Source organism: Nelumbo nucifera, chromosome 2, assembly GCF_055504915.1.
Source record: "Nelumbo nucifera cultivar China Antique chromosome 2, China Antique-T2T, whole genome shotgun sequence".
NCBI lineage: Eukaryota > Viridiplantae > Streptophyta > Magnoliopsida > Proteales > Nelumbonaceae > Nelumbo > Nelumbo nucifera.
Window position 1 is genome coordinate 96,634,119 of NC_142650.1, and position 26,829 is coordinate 96,660,947.

The following is a 26,829-nucleotide window of genomic DNA, read 5'->3' on the forward strand; positions in this document are numbered from 1 at the left end:
TATTCACAAAGGGAGAATGTTGCTAGGACTTTGAGAAATCAGATTATTGCTACAAGGCAGGGAGATAGACCTATTGTTGTTTACTTTTCATCACTTAAAACCTTGTGGCAGGAGATTGACCATTTAGAGACAGTTGTTTGGGAAACCATAAGGATGAAACTGCCTATCAGAAGCTCCTAGAGAAGTATAGGGTGTTTGAATTTCCTGTTGGCCTTAATCCCAAGTATAGGATGCAACTTCCTATCAAAAGCTCCTAGAGAAACTCCTATGATATTGCAAGACAGCATATTCTTTCCATGGACAGTGTTACTCTCTCCCAGGCATATGCCTTCGTGTTAGGGGGAGAGAGCAGGAGAAATGTGATGACGAAAATTTCTGGTTTTGATCAATCAGCCATGGTTAGCACTATGAGACTTAAATAAGGTGGGGACCAGGGTGGCAGTGAAATCAAGAAGGAAGACAAAAAGGATTTGATCTATGACTACTGTAAGAGCCTAAACACACAAGAGATACTTGCTGGAAGCTTCATCTCCATCTTGTGCCAGATAGACTTAAAAACAAGAAGGCAAATGTTCATCTCCTTTTGATGTTATTCATTCTGACGTGTGGGGACCTTATCATGTTCCTTCTATGGGTGGTTATCGATATTTTCTTTTATTTATGGATGATTTCTCTCGATATTCTTGGATTTACTTAATGAGATCCCAAGATGATGTACCATCCTTGGTAAGGCAATTTCATCAGATGGTGCTAACACAATTTGAGATACGAATAAAGGCGTTCAGATCAGACAATGCCAAGGAATATTTTGAAAAACACCTTGCTTCATATCTATTAGAATATGGTGTTGTCCATCAGAGCAGTTGTTCCTACAGTACATAACAGAATGGTGTTGCAGAGAAGAACAAACACATTATTGAGATTGCAAGAAGCATGATGATCACATCTACAGTTCCAGTTCGGTTTTGGGGTGATGCAGTTCTCACAACAATCTTTTTGATTAACAGGGTGCCCTCTCGTATACTTGGTTTCAGCACCCCATTCAATCTCCTTTTTTCCTGAGGAGGAGATGTTCCATGTTCCTCTTAGGGTGTTTGGGTGTGTTTGCTTGGCACATATTCTTGGTCCTCACCGCTTAAAGCTTGATCCGAAGGCAAAGAAGTGTGTCTTCCTTGGATATGCAAAAAATCAGAAAGGGTACCACTACTATGATTTAGTCTCTGGAAGTATGTATGTTACTATGGATGTCACCTTTTTTGAGTCCACTTCTTCTCGAAGAATCCTTCTCAGGGGGAGTGTTTTGGGGAAGTGAGTGAACAATCTATCCCTCTTCTAGTTCCAGTTCCTGTGTCCGCCCCTGTGTCTGATCCTCCTATGTCACCTATACCTTTCCACCTCCCTTGGATCCTCCTTCTCAGTGTTACTCATGACAAACTTCACAGGGAGGTTGATTCCACTACAGCAAAACTCACATTACTTCATGTCGGTTCCTTGGAGACTCCAGATTCAGCTGACAAAGATTCAAGTATTCTTCCTAATCCCTCTACTGTTTCAGTTCTCATTGATTCTACTAATCCAATTACAGATAACCTGGACCTTCCTATTGCTCTCAGAAAAGGGAAGAGAAAGTGTATTGCTCATTGTATTTCACAGTATCTTTCCTACAATGGACTTTCTCCTTCCTACCGTGCTTTCCTTTCCTCTCTTGACTCTATGTCTATACCCAAGGGTGTCAATGAGGCCCACTCCAAACCTGAGTGAAAGACAGCTATGCAAGAAGAGATGGAAGCTTTAATCAAGAATCAGACATGGGAGATTGTAGATCTACCAAAAGGCAAGGAGACTGTTGGATGCAAATGGGTTTACATAGTCAAATATAAGGCAGATGGAAGTATAGAAAGGTATAAGGCCAGACTTGTTGCAAAAGAGTACACACAAACCTATGGCATTGATTACTTAGAGACCTTTGCACCAGTTGCAAAGATGACTTCTGTTAGGATACATCTTTCTCTTGTTGCCACATACTCTTGGCCCTTGTTTCAACTTATTGTGAAGAATACTTTTCTAAATGGAGATCTGCAAGAGGAAGTGTATATGGATCTTCCTACTGGTTTTTATAGTATGTTGAAAAGGGGAAGGTATGTAGACTTAAGAAGTCACTTTATGATTTAAAGCAGTCTCCCAGAGAATGGTTTGACAGGTTAAGGAAGGCCTTGGTTGCTTTTGGCTACACTCAGACTCAATCTGACCATACCTTGTTTGTTAAGCAGAGGGGATCCTTGGTGTCAGTCCTAATTGTTTATGTGGATGATATTGTAGTCAAAGGGAATGACCTAAGTGAGATTGATAGTCTAAAAAAAAAAATCTACATAGAGAATTTGAAATTAAGGATCTTGGAGAGCTTAGGTACCTCTTAGGCATTGAAGTTGAATGATCAAAACATGGAATTTTTATTTCTCAGATGAAGTATGTTTTGGATCTTCTACAAGAAACAGGGAAACTTGGAACAAAGGCAATCAATACTCCTATTGATCAGAATCACAAAATTAATGCTTCAGAAGGCGAGCTGGTAAAGGACATTGGGAGATATCAGACTTGTGGGGCGGTTGCTATACTTGTGTATGACAAGACCAGACATTTCCTATGCATTGAGTGTGGTAAGTCAATACATGCATGCTCCACAAGTCCAGCATTGGGAGGTTGTTGACAAGATTCTTGATTATCTGAAGGAACACCCAGGCAAAGGCATATTGTTTGCTGATCATGGACAGTTGAAACTAGAGGCCTATACAGATGCTGATTGGGCAGGATGCCTAGATGACAGGAGATCTACGTCAGAAGTATGCGCCCTTGTTGGGGGTAACTTTGTCTCATGGAAAAGTAAGAAACAGACACTAGTGGCAAGATCAAGTGCAGAAGTTGAATACAGGGCCATGGCACATGGAGTTTCAGAACTCCTCTGGATCCGTTCTATGTTAGGAGAGATTGGTGTAAAGGTAGAAGAACCTATGATGTTGTACTATGATAATCAGGCAACAATTAACTTTGCCCATAACCCAGTTCAACATAACCAAACAAAGCACAATGAAGTAGATAGACACTTCATTAGAAAAAGGGTGACTTCTAGGGAAGTTTGCCTCCCATACATTGCTTCTGATCAGCAGCTTGCTGATGTTCTCACAAAGGGTGTTGCAAAGAACAAGTTGGAGCATGATCTACACAAGTTGGGAATGTGTGACATCTACTCCCAACTTGAGGGGGAGTGTAGAGTTGGGCCGATTTATAGTTATTGGGCCCAGTTATTTATCTTAGTTTTTAAGTTGTCAAGCCAAGAAGTTGTTGGGCTTTAAGCCCATTAGTTTATGTTTTTTAAGTTATGACTGTTCAACTACTTAAGTAGCCACCCTACTAAGGGCATTCTTGTAATCTCTTGTTCTTTTGAGTATATAATACAATGAGGGGTTGGCGGCCAAAACTAATTTCAATTCCGGTTGACATCCTACTCTTTTCTTCTCCTCTTTTCTTCTCTACTGCTGAAACTCTTCACCTTCTTCTTCTTTCTCTTCACAAGGAATTCGTCTAAATCTGCAATCAATGATTTCTACTAAGCTGACCCACAATACAACTAAAAACAAGGATAAAATTTACATATCAATCCCTGGCCCTGGAGAACCCCATACAAGATCTTGCCTCAAAACACCTGCTTTTGCTAAGGAATCAGTCAAGCTATTTGCACTCCTAGGAGCCCACTGGAACAAGCAATTCAAGTGGGATCCCAATTTGAGTGACATTTATATGTACCAATGTTTTAAAACACGGAGGCATGACATTAGGCATTCCACTACCTAGAGGCGTAGAGCGTAGTTTAGAACGCAAGAGGCGTAAGCCTCCTAAACACAAAGAGGCATAAGCCTCCTGATATATACCCCCTGTTTGTGGTGAAATGCAATAACAATAACATTTATCAATGAGTTCACTCTTGCCAACATCCCATCTCACAAAAAATAGCTTAATAATATTTTTTTATAATCCCATGCCAAGAGAGTAGTAATATCTAAAATTCTGAAATGATGTAACCAAATAATTTCGGCCATATTGACATGTGAGAACTGATTGTTGTTCAAACCACTACCACAAGGAGATCACAAGGAACAAAAAACACATAACATAAAAGATTTTTGGAAAAGTACAGACAGGCCCAATGCAGATTTCTGAATTCCACTGCAAATCTACAAACATTCAAGATGTCAAAAACCCACACTCTATACACCAATGCCCACCCGTGAATTGGCATACATTCCGAGCCGGCACCTACCCCAACTGTACTTTGGGCCTAAAAATTCTGACCCTGGGCTGAACCGTCATTCTCCCAAAAATTTTTCAATCATGCAAACCAGTCCCAACTCAAGAGATGACGAATAATTCAAATGTCTGTCACAATAGATGAATGACCTTTTTGCCTCCTAACACACTTCCAATAATTCTCATGAACCATCCATGAGAATGATGTAATGAAGTAGACAACTACTAGACATCCATAAAAATAAAAAAAAATAAAATAAATAAATAAATTGTAAACAACTATTTGGGTACCCCATATGATTAAAAACTGCATAGATTTTGGTCATGTACATGACTCGGACGAGGAAATACAAGTGTGACAAAAATGATAATGTCTTTATTTATCAATCAATAAGACAGTCTTACCAATGCTACTACCCGCATATCAAGTCCTCTCCTAGATATTGCTTGCTGTAGACACTCAGCCACATCTTTTCCTACCTGGTTAAGCAAAAGTGAATGTCAGGAAAGAGATCACAAATATACAAAGAGAAATCAAGGTGGTAAAGCTTGTGCACTTTGCAACATTAAAGGGGAAAAGACTATATTGGCCCTTTTAACACAAAGTGCATTGTCAACACGAACTATACATGTATGTATAAAAACATGTGATGCATAATCATGTATATATGCATGTGCAAATATACATGAAAGTCACCAACTCATACATATTCATAAATAGATTTTCCTTGGCCCAAGTTCACATCATTAATTCTTACAACTCTTACATGGAAGTTCCACAAAAGAAACCAAATTCAATTTGATTTGAAACAGAAAGTGGGGGATCCAAACTAGTAAACATTTTCCAAAGGCAAACAGACAAAAAAAGTTTCAAAAAAAAAAACAAAGAAAGGAAAATTCATTTATTTTTTTTCACAAGCAACCATGTTCAAAGAACTTTATTATAAACAAAGTAAACACCCTTCTCTTAATTATGCAAGGGAATGAACAAATACAACAGCAGGCGATCTGACTCAAAACATGAAACAGAAATCTATAATGTATCAGCCCTTTGGATGAACTGTGACTTGGAATTCTCCATTCAAGAGAGGTTATTCCTCAGAATCCCACATCAGCATCTAGGGCCCAACCAAACAAGCTGCCAAGAGTCCATTTGGTTCCCAAGAATGGGATGAGAAAACAGAAATATTCCTGAATATTCCCCCTTTTCCGCGCTTGTTTTGCGATGATAGCGGAGAAAGAGGGGGTTTCAAATCTGAAAACCAAGGATGTGGGGCCGCAATGGTAAAAGAAAATCAAGCAACACTTGTGAGACAATTTATCGAATTCTATTAGAGCTCTCCCTCTTCCCGGGCTAGACCATTGACAACTCCTCCAATCGGCGGATCTCCATCATCGATTTTGGTTGTTCCAGGCCAAACAAAGGTGAGATCCATAACCTCCACATTCTTGCAATTCGGCCAACGCTAGTGATTGATATGTACAATTACCTTGATTGCCATGGATTCCGGTGACATTGGCTGTTAACTGACCAAGCTTATGCCATGTATGGTGTGATTCTTCACATTTTCAAGCAATGCCTATGAACTTGTCAAAGAAAGCTCTTATGCATTTTCTTTCATGGATATTGATAACTATTTCATGTTTTCCAACCTTGCTTTGCATGTCAACGGTATGGTATTTTCCAATAACGCATTCATATGATTCTAGCAACTTAGGTGTTCTTTGAACATGAATAGTATTTTTCTTTATATATTTTATGATATACATATTTTTCTTCATGGAAAGTAAACAAACAACTAAAAGTTTATTTTCCCGCATATTTGGAAAATGAACCAAATGCATGACACCCAATCAAGAAAAATTTTCTCTTTCCCATCATACCCTTTCTCATCCCAATTTTTGAGAAGCAAACAGGTCCTAAGCCCAGGGAATTGGTTTCTCTGATTTGATGAACTTGACTAGTCAATGTTTTAAAAATGCTCTACAAGCAAGGTTCATTTTGTAGGGTGTGCACTAAAACCCAAGTTTGCCTCATTTGATGTGTTCCTAACATTCTATGTTTTGATAAACTAACCTTGAAACCTAATTACAATTTTTCTCTACGGTTTGCTTTGATGATCTGTGGAGGAATTGGGGTGCAATAGCAAGGAGTTCAGTAACAAGGGTTAAGTCTATGATACAGTGGGCTCCTCCAGAACATGGTTTCATTAAACTCAACTTTGATGGTAGTTGTTTGGGGAACCTAGGGCCTTCAGGAGTAGGAGGGATTTTCCGAGATTCAAGTGGCAGCATTGTTGCTCTGTTCTCAGGAACTCTAGGTGTGGGAGAATCAATCAGAGCTGAGTTTCAAGTGGTTTTGCAAGGGATACAATTGGCCAAGGAGATGAATGTTGACAAACTACGTATTAAGGGGGATTCCACAAGTTGGTTATTAGCTGGCTATGGGCTCCGGAATCTGTTATTTGATCATATAGGGAAGAGGTGAACAAGTTTAAATGGATCACTTCTAACATGACAATGAGGACACAATGGAAAAGAAGATCGGCAAATGAGCTAGCTGATTGCCTAGCTAAGCAAGGGGTGCATAGGGATAGACTTTTCTGGGCTACATTGTAATGTTGTGGTTTTTGAGGCTGCATCTCATCCCCATTAGAGAACATTTTACTAACTTCATGCTTGATACTCTTTAATATGATTTATTCTTTAGTTATCAAAAAAACAAGACAATGCTCTAACCAATACCAATGTTTTAAAAGCACAAGGCGAGGTGTGCGCCTTTTTGAAGCAAGGTGAAAATTACAAAAAAATGCTAAACAATAAAAAAAATCAGAAAATTCAAAAAATGCTAATAAATTTTAAAAAATGCAAAAAATATTAAACATAATGTTAATAAAAAATATAAACTTACATTTTAAAATAAATGTTGTAAAAAACCTATTATCTAAAATTAAAATAAATAAACATAACATGTAAAGTGTATTCAAATGAAAATTTAAAAACAAAAGCAAACATATAAAGCATTTTCAAGCATGTAAAACCCACAATCTCTTTTTTTCCCCAATTGCATTACTTCAAGTAGCAAATGTGAAGTAAAACATATTGCATTCTTGATTCTATGAGTTGCCTTTGTACCACGCTCCAAGAACCCCCTATTTGCTAGTGTTGTTCATTCATTCATTCCAATAAAATATCTTCTTAAAAGGCAATTAAAAGTTATAAAATCATTATTTTTTATGTAATAACTAAGAATTTAAGACCCTAACATGGACTTGTTTTTTTTTTGATGAATAATAGTAAGTTTATTGATTCAGAAGCAAATTAGAGTGAGTTCATACATCATCCCAGTGAGAGGTGCGAGCTGCAGCCCCTTCTTGAAACTTACAAGTAAACTAGGAAAGAAAAACAAGAATCACAACTGAGCCCAAAATAATTCTTTCCTATTTACCCCTCGCTTAGCTAACACATCTGATAAGGTATTTGCTGATCTCCCCACCCACTGTACAATGACCAACATATTCCTTGTCAACCAACTAAATTTCTTCATTTCATTCTTGTATTGCCACATAGCCTCTTCAGAATTTTTCAACCAACCCACCACCACTTTGGAATTCCCCTCGATTATTAGTTGTTGTACCCCCAGCTAGTTTGCAAATTGGACCCCTTGTACAGCAGCTAAAAGTTCTGCCCTAATGGAATTCCCAATTCCCAAAGGACCTAAGTAGAGCAACAAAATCTCTCCCTTCTCATTTCTCAAAGCACCCCCCATTCCGGATAATCCTGGATTACCCATGCTGCTTCCATCAAAGTTCAACTTAATTGAGCCTTTGGGTGGAGGAGACCAGCTTGTAATTGATTTGGCCTTTAAAGATGAGCACCTTGCTACTGCTAACCAATTTCTCCAAATGTCATTAGAGGAGAATTGACGAAAGATTTCCAAGGTCTTCAGCCAATGTATTGCCCTGTTTAACACAGTCTTTCAAATCTTGGCTGTTCCTTTCCTTATCTTGAAAAATTCTGAGATTCCTTTCTTCTGAAAGAGTCCAAGTCAAGGCAGCACGAGCACATCTCCACATAATTCTCCCTATTTTTGTATGCCAATAAAAGGGAGAATGGTTGAAGAGCATGTGAACTTCTGCTGGTAGACTCCAACTACCCCCAAACAACGAAAGTAGCCAAGCCCAAAGGTTTGCAGAAAAGGGACAAGATACTAATAGATGGTAACAATCCTCACCGTGAGCTCTACAGAGGATACACCAATTAGGAGAAATACAGAGAAAAGGTCTTCTCTTTTGTAGGTTGTCTAAAGTGTTTACTTTCCCATGGAAAACTTCCCAACAAAAAGCCATAATTTTTGGGGGGACTGGCCTACACCAAATTTCTTTTGACGGAAAGGGTTGGTGAGTAGAAAGTTGAGAGATGGACTTGAAAAAAGAAGCACAAGTGAAGGTTCCATTGGGTCTAGGAGTCCAAACCCTCTTATCTGGCTTGGAGGGATCCAAACAAACCTGATTAATACACCCAAGCAAAAAAGAAAGAGACTCAATTTCAGCATCCCTAAATCCTCTACGAAAACCAAAATCACAAGTAGGATCTAAGGGTGTTCCCAAGGGTGAGACAAATTTTGAGACCACCTCTTTTTTGTACAAAGAAATAGAAAAAAGCGAGGGGAACAAAGCCTTTAACGGTGAGTCTCCTACCCAAATATCCTCCCAAAAAAGGATAGAGTTGCCAGAACAAACTTCATACCTGATAAAATTGAGGAATTGAGGAAGGGTGTTCTGAATAGCCTTCCAAGGTGCTGCTAGGTTAGCTTGCCTCGATACACCAGCTTCCCACCACCTCATGCCACAATCTCTCTCTTTCCAAAGGCCATCTCCACAACCATTTCCCTAACAGAGCTTGACTCTTTCTAATTACCCTCTCAATTCCCAAACCCCCCTCTTCTTTACTTCTGCACACAATTTCCCAATTAACCAAATGATCCTTTTTCTCTTGTCCCAGCTCCCATAAGAAGTCTCTCTAGCTTCCAAGCTTCCCTAACTGGTATCCTAAAGACAGACAAATAATAGGTAGGTAAGTTAGCCAAGGTAGCTCTTATTAGGGTAATTCTTCCTCTTAAAGAGATATAGTTCCTCTTCCAAGAGACTAATCTCTTCTCAAATTTTTCTAACACTGGGGTCCAAAATCTACTCTCCCTAGGATTTGCCCCTAAAGGAAGCCCTAAATATGACATAGGCCAAGCAGAGGTGGAACACTCAAGACACTCTGCAATAGCCTCGACCTCCCCTACCTCCAAATTTATACCTGCTACGCAACTCTTTTCCAAATTTATTCTCAAATTAGAGACATTTTCAAATCCTTTTATTAGCTCCTTTAGGTTTGCTACATTTTCTCTAAGACCTCCTTCACAAAAAATCATTAGGTCATCTGCAAACTGAAGGTGGGTGACGGGGACTTGGTGTCTCCCTATTCTCCAACCCCTGATGGCATCTTCGTTGTCCGCCTTAGTAATGATCCTACTAATCACATCAGCTACTAAGGTAAAAAGGAATGGTGAAAGTGGATCCTCTTGCCTGACACCCCTGCAAGCTAGAAAAAAATCCCTCACCGTACCATTTACCAGAATAGAGTAGTGACAAGTACTGATACACCCAAAGATCCAACTACACCACTTGTCCCCAAAACCACCATTCCGCATAACCTCTAATAGAAACTCCCAGTCCACCAACTCATAGGCCTTTTCAAGATCCAATTTACAAATGAATCCTTTCCTACTAGACCTTTTCATTTCCTCCACACACTCATTCGCAATTAAGATCTGATCTGTTATTTGTCGCCCTTGAATGAAAGCCCCTTGAGTTTCACTAATGATGGTAGGGAGGACTGTTTTGATTCTCAATGAGAGCACTTTAGCCATAATTTTATAAATGCTTGTCACCAGACTAATAGGCCTATAATCTTTTGGGTGGTTGGCATCATTCTTCTTAGGTATCAAGGCCAAAAAGGTGGCATTAACTCCAGGGCTTATAGTGTGATTGTTTGCAAATTCCTTAAAGACTTCAACTAGATCCTCTTTCAACACCACCCAACAGTCTTGATAAAAACCCACTGTAAAGCCATCTGGACCCGAAGCCTTGGATCTATCCATTAGAAAGACAGCTTTCTTAATCTCTTCTTCCTCGAAATCCCTTTCCAGCCACCTTGCCACTCCTTCATCAATCCTTGGCCAATCCACCCTTTCCATAACTGTTCTCTCACTCAAAGGCCTTCTATAAATCGATTTGAAGTGGTCCACAAATTTTATGGCTATGTCATCCTGGTTGGTCACAAAATTCTTTTTCGTCTCCCATTGGCCAAATCATGGAAGAATCTAGTGTTCCCATCGCCTTCCTTAATCCACTTGTGTCTAGATTTTTGTCTCCAACTGATTTCTTCCCTCAATAGCACTTCTTCCAACTCCTTTTTTAATTGTCTCCTTAACACTCTGTCTTCCTCGGTCAGCCCATTGTGAGATTCCTTTACATCCAAATTCTTTATTCGAGAGATTAGGCCCAATTTTTGCTCCTCAATTCTACCAAACTGATCTCTATTCCACTCTTTTATTTTGGCTCTCAACCTTTTTAATTTCTTGTGGAACTTGATCCCCTTCCATCTTACCCCCCTCTCCTCACCCCACCACTCCTTCACTTTTTTCACAAAATCTGGATGGGTAAGCCACATATTTTCAAATCTAAAAGGTTTGAGTCCTATAGGAAAAGACTCGGTTCCTATTTGGATAGGACAGTGATCAGAGGTGACCCTGGGTAAGGGCCCTAGCAACCAAGTTTTCCAAACTATTCTCCCAGGCAAGGTTAAAAAGGAATCTATCTAACTTCGAGCACAAAGGGGTTTCCTGAAGGTTGGACCAAGTGTAACTGGCTTGCAGTAGAGGTATTTCCTTCAGTTCACAATCTTGAATAAAACCATTAAATTTTCTCATGCTTGTTGAGATTACCTGTTGGGGATTACTGGTTTCATCAGAGAATCTAATGACGTTAAAATCCCCGCCCAAGCACCAAGGACCATCCCATAGCCCCTTGATTGCATATAGTTCCTCGCACATATCATTCCTCTCTCTATAGGAATTAGGGTCATAAACATTGGTTAAGACCCATACACACCCATTTTCTACATTCTTGCACTTAATGGAAACTGAGAATCTACCTATCAATTATTCCACCACATCCAACCTCCATAGTGTTACAATCCCCCCCGAGGCTCCCCAAGAAGGAGACGAGCTCCAACCTAAACCTCTAGACCTCCAACAACTCCTCACCCATCTCCCATCTAATTCCATCAGTTTGGATTCTTGTAACAGCACAATATCAGGTTTTTCCCTTCGGAGTAGGTCTTTGATCGCCCTTCTCTTCCTTGCACTCCCTAACCCTCTTACATTCCAGCTAAAAATTTTCATCGATACAAAATAGAAAAGGACCCAATAAGAGACCATATTCTCGTCATTTTAGGCCCTTCCTCCTATCCCCTCTACCACTGAATTCTAAATCCCCCTCAATGTCTGAGATTAGCCTTTCCACTTCAGATCTTTTTTTCTTATTTGTTCCTCTTTTCCCCCCCTTCCCAATTTCTCCATCCTTTCCAGCCAATGTTTGAGAAAGAATTTTACCCTTCTCACACTTAGTTTTGCTACAGCATCTTTCTACGAGTCCTTCCTTTTTATTTTGTTCCTCCATCATTGTACAGATCAACTCCCAAATTCTATCCGCCTCCCCCTTACTACTTCCTTCCAACACCCTCTCTCCTCCTTCCACTATCACCCTCTCTCTTGCATCAGAAACTCCTAGATGGGAAGCTGGGATATCTGTTACAGGCATAGCAAACAAGTCAGCACCTAAAACAGAATTGACACCCATACCTGATAGAACAGGGGTAGGACTAGAATCACTGAAAATGACTTGCTGACAGACGGCACATGGTTTTAAGGCCTTTCCCCTTTTTGGACAAGGTTGGGAAGTAGACATGGTGAAAGAATCACTTCCTGACGACCTACCCACTTGGAAAACCTTTCTCTGTGTTTCCGACACTGGAATACCCGCATCCATCCTCACGGCCGATTCTTGTCCCTCTCCACCAACATCCTGTAATTCATTAGACTCAGGGTCAGCTCCCTCGACGAAGGGAGGAGGAGTTTTCACAGCTTTAGAACCAATTTCTTCACCATTCCTAGTCTTTCCCGCCACCTGCCTCTTCAGTCTCTTCCTCTAAGAACAACTTTGTATGCAAACTTTCTGCTTCAAGAAGATCATTGTTGCTTTTCGGAGACAAACTTCCCAGACTTACCGTTTCGCCTCTATCAGAATCGTCGTTACTGTTTTGTTCACTCAACCAATCTTCAAGCCTTGTTCTGTTCTCATCACTAGGCTTCATGTATCTTGGGTTGCGCCTATCTAGTGAGAGACGGTTCACCAAGTTGGATGGGACCCACTGTAGAGAGCCTCGAGACTGCGAGTCTTGAGACTTTTTTGCGCCTGAACTAATCGGTCGAGAGGAAGGGTTCGGGGTTGAAGAAGATAGACGCTTTATCTCGTCTATCAACTCATCCCTCCTCCCAGTCACGTGCTTAGTTAACAAGTCCCTCGGCCCATCTGTCTTATAATGGGCCTTGGGCTCAAGACTATAGGAGCCCAACTTTAAGTCCTTTATTTGAAAAGCCTTCTCCGACCAACCATAATAGGGATCCACTCGATTGGGCCCTTCTTTTCGTCCCACGTGACCACTTAAAGAGTCACACCCCCCTGTTTTAATGGTCGAACCAGCAACCTTCCCTATTTGAGATTGCTGGTTCAGCCTTCTCCCTTTCGACAGTAGAAGCTTTTTGTCTTTTTCCCCTGACACCACCTACGCAAAGGATCTGCCATTTGACCCTCTTCTTGCTTTCTCCAGGTTTGACCTTCCAACTGCCCCAAAGCTTTTTGGCTTCCCAGAATATGTTGGCCCTTTTTAGTGAAACATCCCTTCCCATTTGAATTACCCAATCTCACTAGTCCACGTAGTGCTTCTTCTTCCTCCTTCTCCCCTCCTACCAACCGAGCCTCCTTCCACAGCCCTGCTTCAATGGAGGAAGCTAACCACACAGAGACAAAGCTCCCCTCTGTTCGTACCTCTACCTTTCGTGAAATTTCTTCTGGCTTCACACCACTTAGCAGGACTGTTACTGAATAGAGATCGCCCCAGAAAGCACCTTTCAAGATTCCTCCACACAACACAGCTATAGACTCTACTATTTCTTGTTTCCATAGATGGAATGGCAAGCCTATTACACGCACCACCACACCATCTTCAACAAAAAAATCCTTGGAGTTGGATGTTGGATTCCATTTGAAGACTGTGAATGATCCGAACTCAGCCTGAACATTGATAGCTAATCTTTCCAAATCATTCTCTAATGGATCTAGGATGGCTTTATAGTTATCGAAGGGGGTTACTATGAAGACACTCTTCAACTTCAACCTGGTTGCCAGTAAGTCAGCTACCCTCCTCCAATCATTAACCTTTTCCTTGGCTTGTATCACAAACTTACTATCCCACTCCTCTCTCTCTAGACCTCCCACCATTCTGCAATGGCCTTTTGTTTTTGCCATGACCACTGGCCCTTGTTGTACCCTGCTGTTACTGAGATAAGCCTTCTCCTCCCTTATGGAGGCTTTTTTCCCATTTGCTACTTTGAACTAAGAACTCTTTGAGCAACCTGTCTACTTCCCCCCAGCCTTAGTTCTGTTTTCCTGCAGGTAGACACACCAGTTGTCTCTGTCCCTTCCCAAAAAATTCAGTCAAAGCTATGAAGAACCCCTTTCTATTCCTCTTACATTCAACAACATATCTTCTCCCTTCTAGCGTACTAAAAACCTGCCAGTTTATCTGCTTACCTTTTGAACAGGCTCCAGCTATGAACTTTCTTAGCCACTCGATCACTTCTAATCCTTCCAGCAATATTGTACCCTTTTTCGTTTCCCTTACCTTCAGGCTTACCTTCCCCTTGATTCTCATCTCTTCAAACAAGAGATTTTTTGCTTCTATCTTCAAGGATCTCCTCCACTGACCTGCCTGCACGAACTCCATCCCCTCCATTTTCCCTCCCGCTGTGGAAATGAACTATTAAGGAACTTCATTTTTTGTTTGAGTCCTACATCCTATGTCAATTAGGAATTTTGTTTGAGTCCTAAATCAAAGTCTGCTCGACCTAACATGGACTTGTTTGGGCTTGCCTAAAGGGGCATGGTCGGGGGTCTAGGGGTGGAGCCCCCGACCCAGCCGTTAGGCTCAAAAAAATAAAAAAGCGCAAAATTTTAAAAAGGTGCACGCCTGGCTGAGATGCAAGGCACATCAGGCGCACGCCTAGGCACACCAAGCGTGTGCCTTTTGAAAGGGGTGTGCCTAGGACCTAGGCGAGGCACATACCCTAAAATGCGCCTTGCCTGTGCACTTAAGCGCACCTTTTAAATCACTGACCAATACACTAATAGACTTCTTCAAGAAACATTTATTCCTTTAATTTAGATTTGCAAAATCGTTTATACCATGTTATGAATAAAAAAAGATCTTGTATACTATGTTATTCTTTTGATTTTTTTCAAAAGTGGCACCTCACATTCAAAAAGTAGTCTCTTATTATGCTATTTTTTTTTGGAAAAAGGTAATGTAAATTTATTCAAAACAACACATACAAGTTGTAATCAGACCCAGAAAGGCAATCTGACAAACCCAACAATTAAAACCTCCACCAAGAGTTAGAACGAAATAAGACAGGCAAATTCAAACTTCTAAACTCTTCAGTAACTAACACCCAATAGATTAACTTGCCCACTGCTTTCTGAATTAAATCTTCTGGACTCTTAGCTTTATTACAGAAAATCCTACTATTCCTCTCAACCCAAATGGACCACAAGACAGCAGTAGGAATAGTCCTCCACACCATTTTCCCTTTCTTGCTTTGGCCTTTGAAATTCCAATAGCAAAGGAGCTCCTTTACCAATCTTGGCATAGAACAACTAATATTCATGGATTTGAGAAAGTGTTCCCACACCAGTGTTTTAAAAGTGCAAGGCACAAAAAAAGCGCAAGGGCCAATTTGCGCTCTGGCGCAAGGCACGTGCCTTTTTTAAGAAAGGCGCAAAATTACAAAAAAAAGGCTAAAAAATATAAAAAAAGGTCAAAATTTTCAAAAAAATGCCAATTTTTTTAATAAAAGGAAAAAAAATCAAAAAATATTAAACATAATGTTAATAAAAAATATAAACTTAAATTTAAAAAAAAAATGATTTAAAAAACCTATTATCTAAAATTAAAATACATAAACATAACATGTAAAGTGTATTCAAATGAAAATCTAAAAATAAAAGCAAACATATAAAGCATTTTCAAGCATGTAAAACCCACAATCTCTTTTTTTCCTTAATTACATTACTTCAAGTAGTTAATGTGTGTAAAACATAATGCATTCTTAATTCTATGACGCCTTTGTACCATGGCCCTCAAGGCAAGCCCGAACAAGTCTATGTTAGGTCCCAACCGTTAGACTCAAAAACAAAGCAAAAAGTGCAAAATTTTAAGAAGGCACACACCTGGGCTGAGGCGCAAGGCACACCAAGTGCACACCTTTTGAAAGGGATGCACCTAGGACCTAGGCAAGGCGCATACCCCAAAATGTGCCTTGCATGTGCGCCTAAGGCGCACCTTTTAAATCACTGTCCCACACCTGAGAGGAAAATGGACAATGAATACCCAGATGGTCTGTTGATTCAAGAAGGCACCCACAAAAACCACGAGATAAATCCAAGATTTGAATGCCCTGCATCACAAGATTAGATCTGGAAAGAAAGGAATGATAGTGCTGCCTTGATTTGGACTCTTTGGGAAGAAAGGAATGCTAGAATTTTTCAAGAAAAGGAAAGGAGCAGTCAGGAATTGAAAAACTGTGTGTTGAATAGGGCAATACCTTGGCTAAAGACCTTGGAAATCTTTCATCAATTCTCCTTTAATGACCTTTGAAGAAATTGGTCAGCAGTAGCGAGGTGTTCATCCCTAAAGGACAAATCAATTACAAGCTAGTCTCCTCCATCCGAAGGCTCACTTTGAACTTTGATGGAAGTAGCATGGGTAATCCAGGATTATCGGGAATGGGAAGTGCTTTGAGAAATGAGAAGGGAGAGATTTTGTTGCTCTACTTAGGTCCCTTAGGAATTGGGGACTCCATCAAGGCAGAACTATTAGCTGTTGTACAAGAGGTGCAATTTGCAAACCAGAAGGGGGTACAACACCTAACAATCGAGGAGGATTCCAAATTGGTGGTGGGTTGGTTGAAAAATCCTGAAGAGGCTATGTGGCGTTACAAGAATGAAGTGAAGAAATTTAGTTGGTTGACAAGGAATATGTTGGTCAGTGTATAGTGGGTGGAGAGATCACAAATACTTTGTCGGATCTGTTAGCCAAGCAACGGGTAAATAGGGAAGAATTGTTTTGGGCTCAGTTGTGATTCTTGCTTTTCTTTCCTAGTTTACTTGTAAGATTCAAGGAGGGGCTGCAGCTCGTGCCTCTCCTTGGGATGTTGTATGAACTCACTCTAAATCTGCTTCTGAATTAATAAATTTATTATCATTCATCAAAAAATAAAAAATATTAGATCTGGAAAGACATTTGCCAAGGGCCATCGTCCAAATCAAAAAGTTGGATTTTTATGGGCTTATAGGGTTCCAAATCTGAGTAGTTGGAAAATCAGTGAGACCCAATCAGCAAAGCTTAGAGGCCAGGGATTTGACAGAAAATTCCCCATCTGGATTCCACTTCCAATACCATTTGTCTTCTAAGAGCAGGTCAATCTTCTCCTTATGCTATAGTCCCTAGGAAAATCACTTGTTCTCAGTTGTTCTTCTCATTTTTAAAACATCACAACTAGCAGCCAATGATGCCATTGACCCTATAACCACTCTATAATCCCATTGCACAATTAAGTCTCAATTCAACAAGTCAACAGCCTTACAAAAGAAAGCTCATTCACTTTCAAGTCAACCCTTCAAACTCTTTCATGGACTTCTATAAATAAGAGTGCAATGATAATGATCTCTCACTTAAAAATATGATTGTTTCTTCCCTCTCACAAACCCATGTAACAAAATAACAATGTGAACAATAGCTTTCCAATGTAGTTGTCCCTCTCTCCAAGGTCCAAGGATTTATAATATCTAAGCATATCAATAATTATAACCAAAGAAAAACCACTCAAGCTCCACAAGACCCATGAAATGTCATAAACTTTGTCTCAGTAAGCAATACACTAGGAGGTTATTGCTTGACTTGGCATCGTTACAAACCTAAGAGAATCTTGGGGTTGTGTATCTGTATTGGAATTTCTTCTGGAGTATAGCACATGTTAATCTTCCCAAAATCTGATTCACACGAAGAAATTGGATCCCAAGGGAAAACAAGATAATGAAAGACATTCTTCTAGGAAAATCCAGTTAGCAGGGTTAGACATTAGCACTGAAGAAAGATTGGTGGAAGGGATATAGGCAGGATTTGGAGAGATACGAGTGCCTAGACTGGAGTGTGAAGGACAATATTGCAGACTCTCCTAAATGGATGACAAAATTGGTCTCAGACACACTACAGATTCTTGAAGACACTTCTATGTAACATTTCCTTTTTTATCTCTTAGCTTATTTTACATAAATGGGAAACTACTGTATGAGTTTGAGCGTGTCTGAGACATTACCTAATAGTAAAGGAAACAATTTGTGCAGGTATATAATGTTAGAATTCAAAAAGACAGTATAACTATTTTAATAGTATGTACTTTTCCATAGACATGACCACTAATCCATATTTTCTCATCTTTCCAAGTTAAAAACTTGAACACACATCAGATTCCAACTCCTTTGTCCGTATCCATGCAACATTGGTGAGGGAAGATGCAGACTTCTTCCTTTGTTTTTTTTTTCTTGATCAATAGACCTCTTCCTTTGTTTCTCAATCATTCAGGTATGACTTGTCCTCCAATAATAAGAAAATTTTGGGAAGATCTTTGGATTCAGGAATCTCCTTTAGAGGATTTGTTCCCGTCGTTTAATGCTTTGTCCAACCTCAGAGAAATGTCTTAGATGCAGACTTCTTCCTTTGTTTTTTTTTTTGTTCAATAGACCTCTTCCTTCGTTTCTCAATCATTCAGGTATGACTTGTCCTCCAATAATAAGAAAATTTTGGGAAGATCTTTGGATTCAGGAATCTCCTTTAAAGGATTTGTTCCCATCTCTTTATGCTTTGTCCAACCTCAGAGAAATGTCTTCCTGAATTCATTTCACCTTCCTCATCCTCCAAAGTGCTTTGGAATTTGGGGTTTAGGAGGAACCTTAGAGAACCTGAAATCTCCCTTGTGTCTAACCTTTTGAATTTGTTAGAGGAGGTGGTTCTGGATTTCCCTATTCAGTATTGCCATTTATGGGCTCCTAACCCTGTTGGTAGCTTCTCTTGCAAGTTTTCTTCAATTCCTTGGTGGCCAATCCTTCTTTTTCCTTTCCTGTGAATGAAGTGTGGTGTGTTCTTATTCCTCCAAAAATCAGTGCTTTTTGTTGGGAAGTCTTCCATGGAAGCATTAATTCATGTAATCTTCCACAAAGGAAAAACTGATAAAAAAAATATTTTACAAAGGAAAAGAGCTTACTGATAGTTGTCCCCCAGCTAGTGTATCATGTGTAGATTGAATGGCTGCCTATCACCTCTTAACCTCCTGTCCATTCATTTGTTGTATTTGGGAATGGTTCTTTACTCTTTTAGTTTGCAAGTGCAACTCTCCTGTTAGCTTGGACAGGTTGTTTGACATGCATATGATGAGGTGTCCAAAATGAAGGGATAGAAATAGGGAGATATTAGTTGATACCATCACTCCAAAAGTAATACATTGGGTAAAGGCAAGGGAACTCTTTTCAAATTTCACAACGGATGATATTATCAGAAATTGGGTGCAGTAGCAAGGTCCTCATATAAAAAAACAAAGTAAAAAAGGATTGGACACCTCCTGATAATGAGTAGCTAGAATTGAATTTTGATGTAAGTAGCATGGGAATCCTAGGCCTTGTGGAAATGGGGAGTATTAAGGGACAACAATGAAGGAGAAGGTGACCCAGTAAGGGTCAGTGTTTTAAAATTGCAAGGCGCAAGGTGAGGCGTGCGCCTTTTTAAGCAAGGCGCAAAAATAAAAGAAGGCTAAAAATTCAAAAAAAAAATGCAAAAAATTATTAAACATAATATTAATAAAAGATAAACTTTAAATTTAAAATAAATGTTCTAAAGAACCTATTATCTAATATTACAATACATAAATATAACATGTAAAGCATATCCAAATGAGAACTTAAAAATAAAATCAAATATATAAAACATTTTCAAGCATATAAAACCCACAATTTCTTTTTTTTTCTCTATTTCGTTACTTCAAGTAGCTAATGTGATGTAAAACATGTTACATTCCTGTTTCTACGAGAGGCCTTTGTACCACAACCCTCGAGGCAAGCCCAAACAAGTCCACATTAGTAATGTTGTTCATTCATTCATACTAATAGAATGTCTTCTTAAAAAGCAATTAGAACCATAAAATCATTATTTTTTGTGTGAGAACTAAGAATTTAAGACCTAGAGTGAACTTGTTCAAGCTTGCCTCGAGGGGCGTGGCACGGGGGTCCGGGGGCAAAGCCCTCGGCCCAGTTGCTAGAGACAAAAATGAAAAAGCAAAAAAGCGTCAAAGTTTCAAAAGGCACACACCTTATGAAAGGGTTGCGCCTAGGACCTGGGCAAGGTGCCCACCCTAAAATGCGCCTTGCCTGTGCGCCTAAGCGCGCCTGAGGCGTGCCTCTTAAATCACTGGTAAGGGTAAAAGATTATGGCAGTAGCGTTTTGAGGTGCACAACACCAAAGAAATAGGAGTTGAGAGGTTGATGATTGAAAGTAACTTTTACGTGGTAGACAGTTGGTTAATGAAGGAAAAGAATGTGGTGTGAAATCTCATAAATGAATTCAGCGGTTAAGTGGCTTTCAAAAGACATGCAGATACAAGTTAATTGGCTACAAAGAACAACCAAATGTTTGGCTAATGGTGTAGCAAACTAAGGGGTTAAATAGGGTGTGGTGGGGTCAAATAGTGATGACTATGCTCTCATGGTCTTACCATTGCATTCACAACAACTTTAAAATATTTAATCTTTAAAGAATGAATTCCTTTTTCTTATTGCTGATAAAAAAAAAGATTTAAACCTCACCAAGGAGATGAAAAAGGTAATTGAGTTCCTCTATCTTCACACTACTTGCATTATCAAAGCTAACCAAGAATTTATGGGATATTTTATGAGATAAAAGTTTTTTTTCCTTTTGATCAGTATATGACATCAAAGTCCAAACTATATACATCTTTCTTCTATGTTCTACTTCTACAACTGGTTCAACCATACCTAATCTCGAGCAGTGGTCTTTTTGATGCCATTAAACAACTTGGTTCATCATGCAACCTCTCTTCTTAGTCCCATATGTAATCTCTCTTAACTAGGCATTTTTTGTTAATTTCCTTGACCATCATTTTGCCCTAATCAATCTACATAATTTGCTTCTTGTCACTATAATCTTAAAAGCTAGGATATATGATATGATATCCCATTAACAATCAACATAAATCTTGAAATTATGTATCGGAGAAACATACCATGGCATTCTTACTACTAATAGTTAGAAAATGGTACATTTTACCATACAAAGAAGATTGGAAGTCCCATAATGATACTGAATGTTACGTGTTTGTATTGGTCAAGATCTTCTCATGATTCTATTGAGCATAAATAAAATAATCAGTGTATTCAATATCTATAGAAATGTATGAGATGCTTTCAATGCATTTTGTAAAAAAAAAAAAAAAAAACTTCAGTCTAAAAAGAAAAGAGGATAAAAAAACTATTTGATGTAAACCAGGAATTTGTTCTCTAGAGGACCATCCCACTTACCATGTCTTCAATGGAAAATCCTTTTGTCCACTTGATAAGAATGCCCGATGAGACAGATGTTTGTTTAACAGGAAAGGAAAATGTAAAACCAAGCTCCCTCCTTCTGTCTAGCGGAACAATATAGCCATTACCTTCTTTTTCAACAAACTTTTCTAATGTTGAGGCAATAAAATCAAAAAGATCCTGCATCCAAGATACGCATGAATTTATATTGCTCCAGAATACACAATGTCATGGAATAACATGGTAAGATTTCAATTCCAATGAAACAAAAGGTCAGGCCTGATTTTTTGTCCTCCTGTGTGTGTATGGATGGATGGAGGAAGAGGGTTGCTACCTCGCTTGTACTTGTCATCAAATGCTCGGGAATGGGTTGCCGTTCCACTTCATGCCCTAATATCAATGAATTTTTACCCCCTAGCTGAACCCGCAAGACTCTAAAATTGGTTCCTCCAAGATCAAGTGCATAGTAAGTTCCTTTCTCGTTCCTGGAGAAAAGAACCAATCAATCAAGGCAAAAATACAAAAGTATAATAATCCTGAATTGCTACATTACCAAACAATCGAAAGGGGAAAGTGGTTTAAATGGTTCAGCTATACCCAAGATTTTCAACTAAAATGTAGGCAAGAAATCAATCCAAAAATACATAGATATAGAGGCTTACAAACCCATCTTTCCTTTCACATTTTACTGCATTTGGGCGGTCTAAAACATAGAATATCTCTTACGAACTTGAGCAAATGAAAATGCAATGAAAGAAGAAAACCAAATTCTTTCTCGTTTCAAGGGGAGAAAAAGAATAATGGGAAGCGGTTTTCCAAGAAGCAATTGCACTATAAAGAAATGAAACAGTGAAGTAATGTTAAGAACAAAAAATAGAGAAGCAATGAACAAGCAAACCTAAACCAAATCCGAAATTGCTATTTCCAGGCAACACCGTACCAATTTGTAAAATAGTTTACTTTACATTACAGCAATAAGGAAATGGCAAAGAACACAATTCAAATTACTGTTCAAATAACTCTTAAACAGGAAAACTAGAAAAGAATTCCAACGACATAAAAAATAAATAAAACCATAAAACGATTCATTCCAATGTCGAAGTCAAGACAACTCAAGAAAAATAAAATAAATAAATAAACAAAATAGATGATAACACCATGAATCCTACAAAAAAAGAAGACTGGTATCAACATCAATAGAAAGGGCCGCAAGACCGAAAGAAGATAAAACCACAACAGAAATAACAAAAGAGACAAACCGCCTCCTCTCAAGGAAACATCAATAAAATAAAATAAAGGGAAGAAGAACCCAAAAAAAATGAAAACTTCAGAAACTACCGAACAGAGAGAGGGACGGAGGCATAGACCATTCAATCAATCGTCGGCATGTTCATAATAAAACCCATAAATCCTCAAAGCAAGGCAAACCCAGGAAAGGAAAAGCAGAGAAAGTTTTACTACCCGTTGGGAAGATTGTCGACGAAAGTAAGGAGCATCTTAAGCTTGCTCCCGCCTTCGGATGCCAACCCAGCGTGCATCTCAACAGCCATAGCATCAACGACCTGCCTCAATCTTCCTATCGACGTCGAACATCCCTCCTCTAATTCCCTCAATACACCGACCACTCGGTTCCACTTCCGCCGACTCTTCACTCGTCTACCAACCAATATAGCAGCGATCGTACACGACACTACCGCACAACTCACAGCCAAACCAAAACCCGCTTTCCCCATCTCCACCTCTCGCTCTCCCCTTGCTTCAAACCAGCCGAGCCATCGAAACAATACAGCCAACAAAACCACCCTTCACTCCACTCCCCCTCTTATATCTCCTTCACTTCAAATGATATCAACGGATTGCTTTTTCCGGCGGCAAACCCGGAGAACCTTCGCCGGAAATCTGTGAGGACGTACTGTTCGACTAGATGCCCAAGAGAATTGCTGTTGCAGAGATAAACAGATGGCGAAGAAGAGGAGAGAGAGGAAGGGAGAGAGCTCTTTGTTTCCTTTTAAGTAGTGTTGGAAAGCGAAGTGATGTTTACTAGCTTTGAAACGCAATGACTGATTTGCCCCGCATCTTATTTGGAAATTCCGGATTTGTTACCGATTCTCTGTCTCTTTCATTTAGTAAAAAGAATTGCGCGGTCATGGAAATTGACTTGTGTCTAATAACGAGCGACTTTACTAAATTGCCACCGACATTTCTGGATATTACGATTTTGCCATTGACTTTGGAAAATACCCTTGACGAGAAGAATAGTTGTTTGTTGACTATCTGAATGTGACCTCTTCAATGGGAGCATCACCAATTTCCCAATCCATGGATAGAATAAGATAAAGTAGAGCTTAAAGGATGATGATGTTCGATATGATGCATCCCATAATGCATTTATGTATGTCATACATATACATCATCAATTATTACATTATTACATAGTATAGAATCTCCTTTTCTTCTCTTTTGACTATTTGAAAGTAGATATTGTGGGGTTTGAAGATAAACTTGAAGCACATTTTGGATGATTATGGATTATGTTAAGTTGGGATGGAATGGAATAGGATTAATTAAGAAGATAATTAGTAGAGAGGCCTATCCCACTTAATAGGGTTGGCAAACAAGGGGAGGAAAGTTTAATGATTCTCTAATTAGTTTAAACAAATTAAGCCTATGAGGTCAAGCTTGTTTAGATCAAATTATGATACCCTAAGTGGCCTTAAAGTGAGCCTGAAATTGCTCCTCATTCAAGCTTTCAATATGATTTACAATGCACATCCCAAACAAGAATCACCACCCAAGCCTTGTCTCAATTATATGGGGTCAACTACATCTCAAACAAAAACATTATTTCAAAAGTAAATAGTATAAAACATGTTTGAGATGTGTGGCTTTAGATCATAGCGGAAGCTATGTGGATAGAATCTTGGGAAAAAAATTGGCTCCTGGGGTGTCTTCGCTTTTTTACAGTGGATGACAAGATCACACCTCCTTTTAAAAAATAATTGAAAGTGAAATGAGACGACTTGAACATTCACAATGAAAAAGACAATACCTACAATTATAAATATGTAATCAACATGTAAAATAAAGATGCAACTTGTATCAAATTAAGATGAACATTTGTTAAATCTTTAATGGGCCTAAATCCCGGATCCAAGTCCACTATAATTGAAGTTCTTTCTTTGGCAACCCAACTTGTGATGATCAAACCCTTTCTTTCTCTTCTTAAAGAAGAAGACTTGGCTATCTATTTATGGCCACTCTTTATTAGATATATATAATAAGAAGTTGGTAGTGGGGTAGTTTTACAGTTTTGAAAGATATAGAAGGATAGTTTAGTAAATCAGCCTCTATGTACAGTGCGTCACATGTTATAATGGTCAAAAGAGAGTGTACTAGTATCCAATAAAGTTCGCGAGTATCTATTTGTCATTTTTAGAAAGGTAAGGACATAAAATGACAAAGAGGTGGAAGTAGGGGTAGTAGCCTAAAAGCTATTTCCTTTAGCTTTTTGAGATTTATTTATTTTTTTAAATTTTGTGTTTCTGTTTTAGGAGGAGACAGCGCGGCTACAGTTTTGGACAGACGAACGGCGACGGTAGCTGCGTATCCGCCGTCGTACATGCCAGCTGTCCTCCGCTAATTCCAGCTAAGCCAAAAGCCATACCGTACGATCTATATTTTTTCCCCAGGGAGAGATTTCGTAGTTAATTCTTTTCTTTTTCTTTAATTAATTAAAAGAGAAAAAAAGCGGGGGCATTTATTTCTGGTCTCGCGTCGTAAATGCCCTCGTGACTCCAAACACACCCCCAGGAAGCTCCCGCTGGCCGCAGTCCCGCTCTTCCGACGAGCCGCTTGTTTTGGCCCTTTTCTCGTCTTTTGTCTACCGAGAAATTGAATATCTCGGGGAAGGATGTTGTAGATCTGGATTCTTCGCCGTCCGATTGATCACTAGATGGGCTATAGCGATCATGACCATATTCGATCCATGGACCACCCTTCTTTTGACCAGAGGAACTGAACTACTGAAGACCTTGAATAGTGTTTAACAAGCAAAAAAATCACGTTGGTTTACCAAGTTGAACCGGATTGGTTGGATCAATTATCCGGTCTAAACCAGAAAACAAATTGGACCATCTTCAAGTTTGATTAATGAATTTTATTTGGTTCTGCCCTAAACAATGTTTGCCACTTTACCTCCTAGTAAAAAACTAGTTGACTCGAGGGCTGGTCTGACCGGATTAACCATCCAACCCTAACCACTAGTTCGGCATCTGGCCGGATTTTACAATACAGAACCGGGGGATGTTTCCGTTTAAGAGTTGTCACGTGGATTCAAATTTTCGATAGGACAAGTATAGGGTTGGGTGCTCCCGGATCTTTGCCAGTTAAGCCTCCACTACCACACCCAGAATTCAGAAATCCTTTGTCCACCTCGAGATTTGGGTGCCTTCCCGGGGGCCCAAGTGAGCCCACCACAAAGAAGGACCAAAATTCGGATTAACTGAACGTGGGGCCCATAAATTAAATACTGGCGTGGTTCAGCTAGTCCGAATTCTTCAAGTAAACCGTCATTTAACCGAGACCAAAAAGGCCACTGGTTTTTCGGTTTTAGGGTCCGACCAGCCGGCCTGACCCAAATCTTAATAACACCGGATCGAACAATTATGCACTTACCACATGCTATTAAGCTTAGTATCCGTTGACTATAATCTCCAAAAGCATATATTAAGGTGGTGGTCCACAAATAAAGGGTCTAGATTGGCTGAGATTTGATCAGACCCAAATTGCAACTGAGCCACTAATGTTGATTTTGTGACAACTGACAACCAATTGTGGGCCCCCTCTTAATCCAACCACCTCAAGCAACTAATCTAGTGAGACAGAACAATTTGAGCAAATATATTATTAATTAAATGCTGTCACAGATGCATAAATAATTAATTACACTAAGTACTAATTAATTACTAACAAAGATTAAAATCAAACTTGTATTAAATGATTCAGTGGTTTGTGAGTTGTTGCTTACGTGGCAATCATCAAAATCCAGTTAAACGTGAGGAATATTCTACTATAGTTCGTTTTAACGCCCTAAATCAGAGGTATCTCTGTCTTTCATGTTGGCTATTAATGGGCCTCCAATTTTTTTTTTATGGCCTAATTTGACCGTGGATTGACCAAGAAGCCTCACATGGGAACACAAATGTGAAGAATTTTGATTATTCAAGGTCATGCAAATGTACTAATTTACCCATCCCATGAATATTAATTTACAGGATATTTTAAGGAGCTTGTGAACCCTTTTTTTGGTTTTTGTGGCTGGAGTGTGGTGACACTTTTTGAGGGCCAACGCTTTTTGAATATTCCTCTTTATTTGGCCCATGGTTTAAAAGAGGCAATATACCTATATCTATATGGCCTAAAGGTTCTTTGTGTATACTACCATAACTAGCAAATAAACTATGCAATGCATGGGAGTGAGGAAAACAAA

The 26,829-nt window shown here is 39.3% G+C and overlaps 1 protein-coding gene across 1 annotated transcript in view; it reads right to left on the minus strand.

The window, feature by feature from the left end:
* LOC104589874 (hexokinase-3-like) overlaps positions 1–23,325 on the minus strand; it is a 39,789-nt gene extending 16,464 nt beyond the window's left edge. Inside the window, exons 1-4 of the mRNA XM_010248323.3 lie at positions 22,803–23,325; positions 21,676–21,826; positions 21,339–21,521; positions 4,708–4,782 (exon numbers count right to left, since the gene is read on the minus strand). Of these exons, the coding sequence (XP_010246625.1) occupies positions 4,708–4,782; positions 21,339–21,521; positions 21,676–21,826; positions 22,803–23,074 (681 nt within the window). The 5' untranslated portion in view covers positions 23,075–23,325. The remainder of the gene's footprint in view (positions 1–4,707; positions 4,783–21,338; positions 21,522–21,675; positions 21,827–22,802) is intronic.
* Between the last annotated feature and the right edge of the window lie 3,504 nt (positions 23,326–26,829).